Source organism: Protomyctophum bolini, assembly GCF_963924005.1.
Source record: "Protomyctophum bolini genome assembly, chromosome: 17".
Lineage (NCBI taxonomy): Eukaryota > Metazoa > Chordata > Actinopteri > Myctophiformes > Myctophidae > Protomyctophum > Protomyctophum bolini.
The window spans coordinates 9,904,075-9,919,230 of record NC_137878.1 but is presented as its reverse complement, the minus strand read 5'-3'; the positions used below and the strand labels follow the sequence as shown (position 1 = coordinate 9,919,230).

Here is a 15,156-nt window from a genome sequence, read left to right as displayed (position 1 = left end):
TTAAAACTGTTCAGAAATATATATAATATATATTTTTAAATAGCAGGTGAACCTCCTGTACATGGGGCTAAAGTGGTTAAACTATAACACCCATCTACACTGCAAAATCCTGTGTTTAACTGAGTGTACAAATGGACAGGTTCTGGTCCACCTGGTTCATAACCAGCAATTACTAAGACTGGAAGTTGGAACCCCTCCATATAGGCCTGCATACAAAACCAGATTTACAATCAACACCACAATAAATCTAAATCAAGGTTTATTGAACTTTAACAGAAAAATAGGCCTACAGTATACAATATATGCATGTAAAATCATTTTGCATGTTATGCCTATTATTCTGCAGAATATCATTTTGTAGTTTTAGAGATAAAATTGAAAGTAAATCTTACATAAACTTTTCAAACAAGCACAATCCCTTCCAGTAGTCACAGTAAAACACAAAATCTTGTTGAGATTTCAATGAATGGGAGAAATTATAATATAACAAAAGCATAATGCAGTTTATCCAGGAGGGTCCTGTGGTTATGTATACAAGGCTCCTGGATAACACCATTCTGCCTTTGTTCCTTAAACCAACGATAAAATAAGAAATGGCTGAAATCAAAAGGTGGAATTCAAAGATGCCTGGAATGTACAGAGCTCATTACTCACGCTTAATACATTATCATTCATGTACATAAGATGTTCAATCTTTTTGCTAGAATGGAAAACCATTTGAAATGTACACTTAAACCAGTGCTCCACCATAAAGTAAAATAAAATGTTTATAAAATAAGAGCCAAAGGGGACAGATATGCAAGATTTACAACTTGCAACATATTAACCATAGAAACCATAGACTGTAGAAAATATTAACATACAACTCAAAACACAAGAGCATATTAAAATTATGAAGCATATTGCTGCCATGTGAAGGAAAAGAAATATCAAAAGTTTCCCATTCATAGACAGAATAAGAAATAAAACAGACGGGATATATAATTACAATAATCTAGGTTCGTATCAGCCAGTGTCCCATAGTTTACGCTTTTCACGATTATAATCTCCCTCCTAAATTGTCTCCTCAGCGGTGGATTTTTTGGCATGTGATGAGGTATTGTGGATAAGCTTGTGTATCATTGAAGATAACAAACATGGTGGGCGTGGTAATGTTGTCTGTCACGCTGTCATATCTCAGCGGAATGTCGTCGCTCTCCTTCAACGGGGCGGTCTTCATCGAATGGTCGCCTTTAGTGTAGTCACCGGTTAACACTTTTCCCACAAAGACAAATTTGTATCCTTCTGCATTTGGAGGAGAGTACTGCTCCTGGACAGACAATGCAGAGTGCACAGCAAAATACACCCCTTGTCCATAAACGGTAGCTGTGGAAAGACAACCATAAAAGATTGATTTGATGACGAATTCATTCATTCAATTGATTTATTTCTTGGAGAACACACAGAAGGAACATTTACAAGATAAGAGTATACAATAAAAGCAATCATCAAGAACAATTACACTACAAAATAAATGTAACAAAGGTTGAGAGACGTAAAATGACCAAGAGGTAACTCTCCCCAGTTAATAATGTCCCCAGTTAATGGGGACAGTGCCCAATGGTACAGTATACGATGGCTTGGACATGGAAAACATTACTACATGTTAAGTTAAATAAAATTAAGTACAATTCAAACAAGACATATTTATTGGCTTTTAAATCATGACAAATGTGCACATTGACCGGAAGAAAAAAAAAAACATACCATTCTTTCCACAGAAGCTCCTGTTGAATCCATGAATGCATATCTCTTTCACGCTGGACTCACTTGTGCCGTGGTAGAGGGTCCGCTCGATCTCTGGTTCTGTAGCACTTTGCATTATGCTGGCTCTCTTCAGCTGGTACTGTTTATACAACAGTCGGTTCATGAGCTTTTCCACCTGCGGAGACACATTTGTATTACAATCACACATGAAAACGTGTTTAAATGAAAAAGGAAAAGAAAATGCACAGGTAAATCTTTTCACCTTTATGATTCTTATTTTGCTGTGGTATTTCTGTATACTCTCGTAGAATTCCCTCACCACCTCTTGGAATTCATCCGAATCCTCGTCTACTTTGGTGACTTCTGGCATGCTCGACAGCAAAGAGTAATCCGCTTCTGTTAAAAGGAAAGCATGCAACACACACACAGTAAAGCAACATCCTGCCGTCTCCTGCATTATGTGCAAATTCAAAACAGGTACTACGCAGGGCTGTTGAGTGTTTTAGTTTGGAAGTGCTCCTTGGATATCAAACACACAAATCATCTGCAATGAACACTTTGAAGAGGATAATTCAAACTTTTCGTACAGCAGCAATGTTGGTGAGTTTGACGTTGTTTAATACAGTCAGACAGGACATTTCTGTTTGCATATGGGCAACCACCCTGCCATTAACGTAATGGTACGATGGTCTGCATATGGTCAATAGCTTCACGTTATTGCCATGGTAGTGCATTTAAACCGGAAACACATTTGACTGTTTCAGGATTCAATATTCTGCCATGCCAATCAAGCAAAGCTATGGGAAAATAAACAGCAAATGGTCGCCTGTCTCCAGTAAGAACATGTTGCTTTTGTATGTTTTACGATGCTTAACAAAACACAGGTGACGCAAATCACTGATGATGCTGCCACTAGGTTGAATAGAATGACAGCTTCCATGATTAAAGCAACACAATATTATTTTTTATCGTGCCGGGGGCGATTTCTTCTTTACCTGACACATTTGTTCCCAGGTCAATCAAACTGAGCATTTTCCTGGAGATCTTCACAGATTTCCCAGAGGCCACGTTGTATTCTTCCATCTTCTCAAAGTTGATAATGTGGGGCTGATTGTTTAGCAAGAGATTGATCTTCTTCTGTTTCATCTTCCATGCAGTCTCCATGAACACTGTGGCATCGGGAGCGTAAGGCGTTGCTCCCGTCTCGTCGTGCCAAACCCATTGCACGGTCTTCAGGATCTCAGCATCGGAAGTGGCGAGAGACATCTTCTTCAGGAGTAGCTTTACGTCCGGCAGTGCGCTAGACACAAAGTCCCTGAAACCACTTACGATCACCATGTTGCCTTGAATCTTAATCTCCACTGCATGCTTCCTCTTGATGACCTCCAAACAATTCTTGTGGAAATCGGACATGTTCTTCAGCCCCTTCTGCTCTAGCTTCTCCTCGACCTGTCTCAGAGTAATCTTCTTCGCAAGAGCTATGTCAGTTCGGATCAGATCTGATTTATAGCTGGCGAACACAGAGATCTGGGATGTGTTGATTGCCTTGATCTCTTCCTGCATGGACGCATAGACATCCTTCACTTGTTTGGGGCTCTCCGCAGGAGGAATAGCAGGACCCTCATGGTTGGCCGTCTTCATGGATAGCTCCAGTACCTTCCGCAGCTCATCATCCTCCTCAGCCTGAGACCTTGTGTACTCCATGGAATACTGGATGGCTAGAGACAGTTGGGCCTCTTCTTCCAAGTTAGCAGGGGGACGACCCAGGGCTTCATTCTGTAATTCAGGATTTCCAGCAGTGGCCCCCTCCATTTCTGTGACGACCACTACGTCGTCGTCCTGGTCAGGTTCTCCTGTGGTGTATAGATCCTCATCTTCCATGTTATCGGTGTTGTCTGAAGTTGATGGAGCCACATCCATTTTTTCATCAATGACCGAAACAATTCTCTTTGCCTCCTCCATTAGGCCTATAGAAGAAAACACATTGTTTTGAAACACAAATTTTGTGTTACTAATCATGAACATTTAATACAATCATCAATACACATTAACAGTCACATAAGGAGGAAGGGGAAGTAGATTGTGTTGTGAAAAATCAGTCAAGATTTTGAAATAAAATTTTGGAATGAAAAAAATATCCAGGGGGAAATTGTATTTGTTATTTGCCACATCTCATGTACCGGTATTAGGTACACTAAAAAGAGAAGATCTGATATTTTAGTTACAATCAAACGTAGCAAGATTAAAATACGATAAACATAGCACACAGTGGAATTGTTGTTTCAGTAAACCGATGCATACACATAGTTTAATAATCACATTAGCAAAATAAAAAAGAATGATGGGTTATTTAATGCATTATGTAACTTTTCTCTTCTACCCCAGATTTGTATCCGGTTTCATCAGCAAGTGCTGACATTTTTACCATTGCGCCAATAGCCTGCTTGCTCAGGGGCTGAATTAAAACTTAGTGTCGGATCGTGTGTCTGGGTGAGACATGAACCACCGAAAATCCAGACTATGCATGAGCCTTGACACAATGTAATGTCTCATTAGAAGAGCAGGGAGACAAAATACAATTGTATAAGTTATATTGTATTAACCAAAAAGATTGGACAAAATTATAACAAGTTACAAAATGCTGCTTTAATTTGCAAGACCTAAGTATACTTACTACCTTGATCAGGAGCTTGTTGGCTATTTAAATTCTCACCAGTTTGAGTTAACACTTCCATGTCTTGTGCACCATCCATAGACACTTTCTGGAAGCTTTGCTGGGACATCGTTTTCCATGCAGCGTCAAAGATGTCCTGAGAAGGAAATAATATATCAGATCAGATTTAAATTATTACTATTAGGAGCACTTCAAAAGTGATAACCATATTTGATTTTGAACCCCAGTGTCCCTGGAGACATTTCTCTACAAGTTCAGTCACAATGTCCCTGGAGACATTTCTCTACAAGTTCAGTCACAATGTGCTGATCTGCTATTTTCAGTAGAGAGATCAGCTTGCTCAGAGTGGGACTGGGTCTCTGTGCTCTACATGTAAAGTGATTTGGTGTAGGAGCGGACCAACTATATAGCCCTGGGTTCCCCGATCAACTGTAGGGTTTACATAGTTATAATGTTGACTATTTTATCGGTAGTATTAATATCCCTGGTTTAATTCTGGGAACCTGTATTGCATGGTCAACAATGAGAAATACTCAAGATTTATTGTATGTGTTGGATAATTAAAGATTCCTGATTTTGAAAAAAGGGTTCAGGGTGTTCTTTATCGTTACGTCTTGCGTACAGGTACATAAGAGTACCATAAGAACAAGAATACATTTTAATTTCATTCTGGTTCCTCAGGCAATGTAGCATAATAATTATCATTATTAAATAACACATACAATAAAAAAAGGAATAATCAATCAAGAACCCTTTGACTGCTGTCCTATGAGCAATATTATAACATCCATTACTCTCAGGACCTAGATTATAAACCATCTTGGACATACATGCAAACACATGCATTGGATTAACTGACTAAACTAAAATGCGAGGGGAAAAAAGCAACGAGGTTTAGCAACTTAGGCCTACTCTAAATTTTGAAAGAAAAGTGCCATCTGTACCATAACTACCGGTACTATATGATACCTCATTGGGAAGCCGTTTCCAGTAGACCTTGTCCATGCTGATGTAAACTTGGAACTTGGCGGTTATCTCCGCCAGGATGCTGGGCCCCTCGTCCTCTAGCATGAAGCGGGACACACCAGGCGTGTTGGAGGTGATGGTTCTGGTGCAGATGGAGGTGACCACACTTTGCAACACCTCCGCCGCCATTTGGCAAGCCATGACATTGCCGCGGATCTATTAACGACATTCATGAAAACAGAACAGTGAATGAGATTTGGGGAATCAAAAGATGTATTTAGGGCATGTTAATATAGAGGCAAACATTGTTTTAATCCAAGAAGCTCACAATGCACAGCATAACACCCCAGTGTTTCTGGTTCAATTTCGTATGGCCCCAGAAACTACCAAATAGAATTGTTGTATCTAAAAGAAATGTCCAGCTACAATAGCTAATAGATCTATGCAGTACAACCTTTTGGTCCGCAAGTTGGATTTCTTACACTAAACACATGAAAGGGCTGTACTTTAGATATTTTTTCTTCTTCTCCTGTCATCGAATGAGCCACCACATACCTTTAAACCGCAAACATCCGCTGCCTCTAGAGGGACTATTGATACTTGGTCCATGTCGGCCATCAATTGATGGTTATGCAGCTGGACGTATTTGAGCCTGCCCGACTCCATAGAGATGACCATCTCCCTCTCAATGGGCGTACTGAGGAACGTCACTATTTTCTCCTGCACGTCGCTCTCCATTCGCTTCAGAGTCATCACTTCGATCACGCCCGCACTTTCCGACACCCTTGCAGAGCAGAATCCAAGCGACTGAAGGAATCCGGACAACTCCTCCGAGTATAACATGCACTCGTATTCCTTATCCACCGGTATGCTGAAGCTGCAAAACAGGGATTTCAGCAAGCTACATGCCTGGTTGACGTGATTTACAGACAGCGATGTTACAGCGACGACATTGGCTACGACATTGTAAATACTGGGTAGCCCCCGTTCCTTCATGGTCTCCAGCAGCAGCTGTCGGACCTCCTTATTGTTCAGAAACGGGGCCGTCTGCGTGTCAATGGTAAAATGTGTCTGAGCAATACTGCCTAGGAACTCCAAGATGGTGTTCTTTAGCTGATCCATGGTCAGTTTATCGGGCCCCGCGATGTACACGCCATCATCTCTGATCTTAATGTCAAAGTTTGGGTACGCCTGTACAATGTCCTGTGGAAGCGTGCTGCTCCGAAATAGGGCAAGTTTTAATGGATCGGGGATAGCAACGTGGCTTGTAAGTGGTTCCGTGTCCTTGGTCAGGTCCTCCATTACTTCCTCTGCTACTTCTTCTGCTGCCGTGTGAGCAACGTCAGATAAGGCCATCTGTTGGGAGGACTGGCTGTCGGCACCGACCGGTGACAGGGGACTCACATTATGTCGGGCATTATCCGTGCGACCATCTAAGGGTTCGTTTCCAGAGTTCAATGACGACAAGGCTTCCGTAGGCTGAAGAAAGGCAAAATATGCTCTCGTGTTTAGCTCAGCATCCTCGAGTTTGTGCGGCTGACTAAGGATATGAACCACAGCTATCGAAAGGAAACAAAGCATACACATATTTTGTTCATTTGAAGAATGGAACAAGTCTGCAAAACACATTACAGGCGCGAGGAAGTGGTGTAAAGGTTATCACAGACTATGGCTTTTTCCACCAGAGAATCATTCATAATCGTGATTACAATATTCTGAAAAAGTATAATAAAAGTAAGACCACTCAACAAGGAAATGTGCAAACACCTACATTCAAAGTCAACTAAAGAGACCCTGGCTGTGCTCGGTGATGTCATGTTGACCTCCTTCACTTTGTGGTTTCCAGCTCCTGTGCTCTCCAGGTAAGATGTAAGCGTGGCCGTAGAGATGCCAGGGGGCAGGTTTTCCACTAAGATAGTGTCCGTTTGCTCAATTTGTTCGAGAGTTATCTTGGAACCATCAAGGCCCTTTTTGGAGATCTTGGCACTCAGCTGCTGGAAATCTATACATAAAAAAAAGGCATGGCATGTTTATTTGTTTGGCATATTTCATTGACAAAGGCAATTCCAGGTGCGTTTTGCAGATCCGAAATAAAGTCACGGAAATGTGCGATGAGTATTATTTATATTTGTAGCAATGTATTCACAGGACGAAATGGAGTGGAGCAGCAGTCTTTCACAGAGAGATTCTCTTCTCCAATGTATTCTATATGACATATATATATATGTCATAATTATCACAGGGAATGTCCTCATTCCACTCAACACATCCCTATTAAAGTTTCTTCACTGCATTTGACTGCATTCTTTACTCAACATATCTTGAAATATCAATGAAAGGAGCGCTTTATTGGCTTCCTTGTTGAGAATGAAGAATTGAATCTATTTAGTAGTACTTTTAGAAGAATGTTGGCTATTTGTCCGTTACTATATTCCTCCATTGCGGTGACATATAGGTCTTTACATCACCCATCTCCTCACTTGGTTCGCCAACAAGTCCTATAACAACACACACACAAAAACAGCGCATCGCAGTCTGAAGTAGCCGCGTTTGAACACACACACAAAGCACTGGAAGAGCGAGAGAAACAGAGAGAGGGGGAGAGAGAGATAGAAAAACACAGTGACATTCATCTAATCACCTTCTAGTGAAGCAGGGACCCACTGTGTACATTAAACCTTTTCCAAATAATGATCGGATCATTTCCTGTGATAATGTCAAGAGAATCTCTCTCTCCCTCTAATAACGAGCGACCTTGATACAATAATCAGTGTGTTGTGTGCACTGCTGCCCATTTTCACGCCCACTCTGGCTTTTCATAGAGTAGGCTACTTTCTCTTCAACGAGATGATGGCGGGCAGCAAGGGGGAAGCGAAGCGAGAGGAGAAACAGACCTACAGCTTTATTTAATTCATGCAGGTTTATTTATTTAAGATACAACAAGTTGCAAGTTGCGTGTGTGTGTATGAGAGAGGTGGGGCAGTAAGTCCATGTAACCATGGTTTCAGGACGTATTCCAGGACGTTCATGTCGCAAAAGCTGTTTTTCAGCTGTTTGCGATCACTTTATAAATGCCGTGGCGACGTGGGTGTACTACGAAACCTGCACTCGAATCTGTGGCAGATTTTACACTCGATTGATAAATGAGGGCCATAGAATTGAATGAGAAGTGAGAGAGAGGGGGGGGGGGGGGTGTCTGACCTTGAGAGAGCTGATGTTGGAAGTGGACGAGGACAAGACCTCTCTCGAGTAGAGAATCCAGGCTGTAACTGTCCATTTCCATACCAAGCATATTCTCAACATAGAGCTCCACCAGCTCCAGGTCGATGTTTGCGTTGACCCCGCGGAGAAGCAGCCTCCACGGATCCTTCAGGGGAGGCTTTCTTACCGTCAGCTCGCAGTTATGTAGGACATGGTGCCCTTTTGACAACACTCGTGCTGCAACTGTTGATTAAAAAACAACAGCATAGACCGCAACATGTTTAATAAATAATGTGTAATGTATGTCCATACAAAATGGTAAATGCACTGCAATAATATCGCGCTTTACATTACACAACGTACTTCACTTTTTCACACCGATGTCGGAGGAAAAGGTGCGAGGCACCACCCAGCTCATCGGGAGCAGTTAGGGGGTTCAGTGTCTTGCTGAAGGACACTTTGACACACAGGAGCCAGGAATAGAACCTGGAACCTTCGGTTTCCAAGGACGGCCGCTCTACCTCCTGAGCCACTGCCGCCGCCCAAGGTTTGATCGCACAATGTACTGACAAGGCAAGTGTCTTACAACAAGTGTCTCCACAAACATACATAATGGGTGCGAGTAGGAGGGAAATTAAGCTGTATATATATATATACACAGTATAGTGGCATGTTATGCTTTATAATGAGTGTATACTATAGACAATAAATTGAGGACAGAGAGAGGGGAGACATTCAACACATCACTGTAGGAATCAGATTCATCCTTTGTCACAACAAGCATAATATATGGCCAGTGCACCAAATGGCTGTGCAATCAATACTGTATTATTATTAACCATTCTGGGCAGGAACCCAGAATGGTGTTTTAAGGATTATGTTATACTTTAGCTACCGCGCTACGAGCTTGTAACTCTGAGTTCTTACCTTCTGCCTCCTCAAACACTAGTAAGGCACGGTTACCCTCCTTCTCCACGGATGTCAGCGGTCCTCCGCCAGAACGGCGTTTGTTCTCAAAGTACAGAGACAGCAGCTCCTCATCGACCACTTCAGGAAGCCCCAGCACCTCCACTGTCCTCCCCCAATGGTTCTCAACAGGCATTCTAGTAACTGTAACAGACACATAATTGTTGTTCTTTAAGTCAGCCAGTTAACTCAAATAACACATTATACAGCATTTAAAAACTAAAGAAAAATCCAAGGTGGATCTTTTTCGGACTTCAGGTGACCAGCCATCTATGACAGTCTTTTATGACAACTCCAAATTTGGAAAAATATATAGGCCTACCGACTAATGTGACTGTCTGTAAAGCAAAGTAAGCAAAGTTCTTTGTTTACCCAGGGAAGTGGACTAAGCTCGAGATTCTTATTTACAGCCACACCCTGCTCATAGAACATTTCATGCCTTGCTCAGCGGTGGTAATTTTAACGTGCCGGTCCGGGGATTCAAACTGGCGACCTTTCGGTATCAAGACCGCTCCGCAAACCGTTCGGCCACCGCTGTGTAGTCTACTAGCAGACTGTGCTGTGCATACAAAGTTTGGAGTTTAGATCGTCCAGTCAGTGTTTTGCGAAATTAACTCATTATACTAAATAATCTCCTTGTTACTTTTATCTGACGGTCTGAGGTTGGCAGGTATGGTAGTATGCCTATGTACTAGTAATAGGCATGTACTTCTTAAATAAATAAATATAGGTTCAGACCATAGTAATATATTGGCCAGGCCAGGCCAGTAATGTATTGATTGATTGAAGTATTTATTGACAATTTGCAGTACATTTCAAGCACAAACTCTGTTAGACTGTTAGACTGTTAACTGTGAGTGGACGACCCAATTAAGCCTTACACTTGTTTACAACAGGGTCCACATTGTTCAATTCATCAAAACATTTAGAGACAAACAAATAGACACTTCTATGTAGTTAAAGAACAGAACAGGAATTCATCATATAGGAAGCAAAAAGGGAAAAAATACATATACAGTGAGGGGAAAAGGGGGGTAAAAGAAAAAGAAAGACAGAGTGTAGGGCGCCTGCACACAACACCATGCGTTGATACCATGTGTGCACATGTGCAGGCACCCATCACCACGTCCATACAAAAACATACAATACAGATAAAAATTCAGCTTTTACAGAGGCCAGTTTCGAATTGCAGCCATCCGTAGGTGCCCTTTGAGAGCAGTTTTGAAGGAGTCAAGGGATTCACATGTCTTAATGACTGTTGGTAGGGCGTTCCACATTTTGGTGGCATAGGAACGAAAATAATTTAGTCCCTTGTTTGTGCCGAATCTGGGTTGTACATGGTTTGTTGCACTCCCTCTGGTGTTGTGGGTGTGGACTTCGTTTACATTAAGGAAGTATTTAGACAGGTACATGGGTATCTTGGTGGTGTATCGAATCTTGTGGACCAGACCCATTGCAAGATGCTGTACTCGGTCGTCGACCCTAAGCCATCCCAGCCTGTCAAAGTGGGCAGGGGTGAGGTGGGTTCGGGGGGTGAGGCCAAGTATGTCAACAGTACACTTACTACTTTACCAATATTTTAAGTCTATCCACAATGAATTGAGTATGGTGATACTGATACATCACATCATACTAATCAGAATTAAAAAGGCTTGCAAACACAGCAGTCACCCAAGTAACAGCTATGCTGTTGCATGTACACATTTACAAGAAAGTGAAACCAACCTTCATATTAATATCGACACTGTTCAAGTGCGCAATTATGACCACACGGAAAATAATCAAACGCGGCATACATTAATTTCCTTGAATAGATCAGGGTGACTTACCTTCTGTAGGGTAGATGTATTAAGTATATCAATTCAAAGCATTGTGTCGTAGTAATTTAACCGTGTTGTACTTTGTACTTCCTTGTCAGCAGATGTTGTTGGTGAACGCTAATGTTCCGGACCGGAAACTAAATGCAAAGCGTGAGTCCCTCCCCTTCCGGTCGGTTGGAAAACGTCAAAATAATAGCCAGAGTGGAAACAAATAGGCGATTTACACAGTGCTTGCATTGTTGATGTGATGTCGATCTAGGTGTCTTTGTTTAATACTTTATGGTTTGTATGTGTGGACAACTGGACACGGAATACGGCACGGCTACAGTACGGCCCCACACACACACACGCACGCACGCACACACACACACACACACACGCACGCACACGCACACACACACACACACACACACACACACACTGTCTCACACACACACACACACACACACACACACACGTAGCTAAAATAATTTAAAACGGAACGTAATTTGAATTTACACGAAATATGAAAAACAGAGCTCAGTGGAAAAAACACTTGATGACGTCCATAAAACTGATCGGGGAAGTCAAGTCCGTAGCTCTCGCGAACCCCAATTAACGTGATCCACCACAATTTATGGAAATTCTGAAAAGACGTTTTAAGTAAACACAGAGTCACGGTAAACCACGAACCGATCGGTGACGGTGTCACTGTTTGTTTACTTCGCGGCGGTTCACGCGTGGCCACAATCGAGATCTCCCAATCCCCGTTTCAGCCAATCAGAAGCCGCGTCATCCTAGGAATAGGGGGCGTGGCTACGGCGCTGACCGCTGCAGGTGCGGTTTCCATGGAAACGTACACTGTGTACACTGTACAGTAACCAAAGCGAGCACCTGGTGACGCGACGCCACGTCACACATGATCTGTAATAAATAGGCTGGCCTCTTGACCCCAAAGCATGCAGATGACAACAGATTGAGTGAGGACATAATATTGTTACTATATTAGTGAACCTTAGCCTATAATATGGTGCACCAGACCTTCAAGAAGGGTGACATAGTGTGCTTCAACACAGGCATCCGCAAGAAGTTCAACGGGAAGCAGTGGAGGAAGCTGTGCTCCTACGAGCGGTGCTCAAAGGAGTCCCAGGGAAAGGGATACTGCATCTGCCACCTTGCCAAACTGAGGAGCATGTGCAGGGAAGAGAAGAGGAGAGACAGGAGGTGCTCCCCAGAAAACAAGGAACGCACGTCATCATCCTCGTCTTCCTACTCCACCGCCTCTTCTTCAAACTCAGAGTCCCCCCAGCAGGAGCCAATCACCACACAGGCCACTCTGGATGCGGAGGGACAGAACACGGGCCAAGGGTCGACGGGAAATGAAATCAGCAGCAGTTCGGAGAACGGCGATCAGACAAGGATGCAGATGGCACGGGCACTCCAGCTCTGTCCTCTCCCAACCATCTCCGCTTCAGCCACCACCACTGTCTCCTCCAGAACAGATAATCGCTCCTTGGACAGCGACGGAGTAGGCGGCTCCTCGGGAGCCAGGGGAGTCTCAGGTGCCGGCGTGATGTCCTCCCCCCAGCATTCGTGCACGCCGCTGGCAGCCGCACAGCCCAGGTATACGAAGGGAGATGTGAGGTGCATGCCCACAGGCCTACGCATGAGGTTCAATGGCAAGCAGTGGAGAACGATGTGCTCCCGCAAGAACTGCTCTAAGATGTCAGCACGGGAGGGATACTGCAGACGCCACCTCTCCATGAGGAGACGGACCAAACAGCATATCGACAAAGTCAAAGAGAACTCAGCTGAGGTGGAAACAGGGACCGTGATGATAGGCGGGCAGAACCAGAGCGCATCTTCAAAGGGTTCGATCCAGAAGCCAAAGAACAGCCTGGAAAAGCCACCTTATTCTTACGTCGCCCTCATCACCATGGCCATCCTCCAGAGCCCGCAGAACAAGCTCACTCAAAAGGGGATCTGTGAATTCATCAGTAACCACTTCCCATACTACAGAGAGTTTTCTGCTTGGCAAATGTCTCTCCGTAATCGTTTGTCTCTCAATGCCGTCTTCGTGAAAATCCCCCAGGAGCCAATTCACAACACTGGCAATGGCAAAAGCAAAAAAGCCAGCTACTGGACCTTGGACCCACAGTTTGAAAACATGTTCGAAGACGGGAGTTTCCTTAGGAGGAGGAAACGCTTCAAGAGGCGCCGTTCAGATGGGAAGGGACCAGCTGTTCCCGTTATACCCTCAGAGACAAATAGGAAGAGGAAGAGAGAGGAGGTGGAGGTGGAGCAGCAGCAAGACAACGACGAGAGTCTGAGGACCTCTGAGGAGACCCCCGACCGCGAGGACAGATTCATAAAGAATGCTGCTGTCCTGCCAGACTGGTATTCTGACCACCAACAGTCCTCTGCAGAAACGTTACCATGTGCTGCATCAGAGTCTGGGGGTGAGCCTCTGACGATTCATGGACGCTCTGTAGCTGAGTATCAGCAGCTCTATCACTCAGTAGTTGACCCAATGATGCAGTATGCTAATGGCAAGCCCCGCGAGTATACCCTGCAGCTGGGTCGTAGAATCAAACAACGGCTATGGGAAGCACTGTCGGGCCCCACCTACAGCTTCACTCTGCAAGCTAATGGACAGCAACTCTTCACAGAGTCCTTCTCTGGAGGCCTTCGTGCTCCAAGGATTGAAGTGGACATCGGCTTGGAGCCGCCTCCGCCCAAGAGGACACCGCCCTACACCGGGAGGAAGAGGGGAAGAAAGCAGAAACATTTTTGTGATCCCAGAGAGACCGTGGTGGAGGTTCCAGAGGCATCACCACCCCCCCATGCACAGACGAATACCGTCTGCTGGCGCGGTGTGGACCAGGAGGAGCATCAGGACAATTGTGGAGGCTGCCAGCCCTCCTAAACCCTAACCTAAACCCTATACCCTCCCCCAGATTGTACTGCTCTTGTTACTTAAACTGTGATGGATGTGCCATTTTAAACCAAATGTGCAATTTTAATTCTCATACACTGAATCCAAGGTTTGTTTAGAGTATATTTGTATAGTAAATAATGTATTTTGTATATCTGCCTTTAATAGAGGACATTTTGTATGATCCAAGCTCATAATAAATACCATGAAAGATTAATTTGTGTCATCTGATTCATATATATATAAATAAATAATAACTAACACCTAATGCAGTTGATAAATTCAGATTACATAGACAAATGGCAATGCCATTCTGGACCTGCGAAGTTGTATTCCCAGGTGACAACACATCCCATTCTCTGTGTGACACACAGAGAATGGGATGCTTGCCTTTCACCACTGCATGGTGAGCTTGAAGCCAACGTCTTTCAGCCCAAGGACGTCACAACTCATCTTCTGCTTTGTTTTCTGGCTTACCAGCAGACATGGGTCCTTGATCAGCCTCATAGTGAGGGGTATAAAGCCATCACCTTCTCCCCCAGAAACACAGAAACAGGCAGGATGAATGTGTGTGCCTTGTCAGAAGGCCATACAGTAGAGTAATTGGAAATTATAGTGCACGGAGAATGATGACGTAAGAGCGCCCCTCACTTCACACTGATATTTTCATAATGCATCAGTCTCTGAAAACAACTAAATCTAAAGGTAACACTTTTTCACCAGAAGAGGGAGATATCTAGGCATGACAACAATGGTCCCCTTGATACTAGTAGGGAACTTTACACTGTAGTTACAGTTTTTAATACACTTACGTCATGTAAGTAAGAGTAGGCTGTCACTCAGTGTTTAGAATGTATTTAAAGTTTGTT

The 15,156-nt window shown here is 43.6% G+C and overlaps 1 protein-coding gene across 1 annotated transcript; it reads right to left on the bottom strand.

Moving 5' to 3' along the window:
* Positions 1-243: 243 nt before the first annotated feature.
* On the bottom strand, positions 244-11,506 carry parp10 (poly(ADP-ribose) polymerase family member 10). Its single transcript, XM_080786734.1, has 11 exons — positions 11,383-11,506; positions 9,515-9,697; positions 8,588-8,830; positions 7,158-7,388; positions 5,942-6,945; positions 5,390-5,602; positions 4,460-4,556; positions 2,742-3,713; positions 2,009-2,142; positions 1,747-1,921; positions 244-1,365 (listed from the first exon to the last, which is right to left on the bottom strand). The coding sequence occupies exons 2-11, from the start codon at positions 9,687-9,689 to the stop codon at positions 1,067-1,069; spliced, it is 3,543 nt and encodes a 1,180-aa protein (XP_080642860.1). The 5' UTR covers positions 9,690-9,697; positions 11,383-11,506; the 3' UTR covers positions 244-1,066.
* Positions 11,507-15,156: the final 3,650 nt, after the last annotated feature.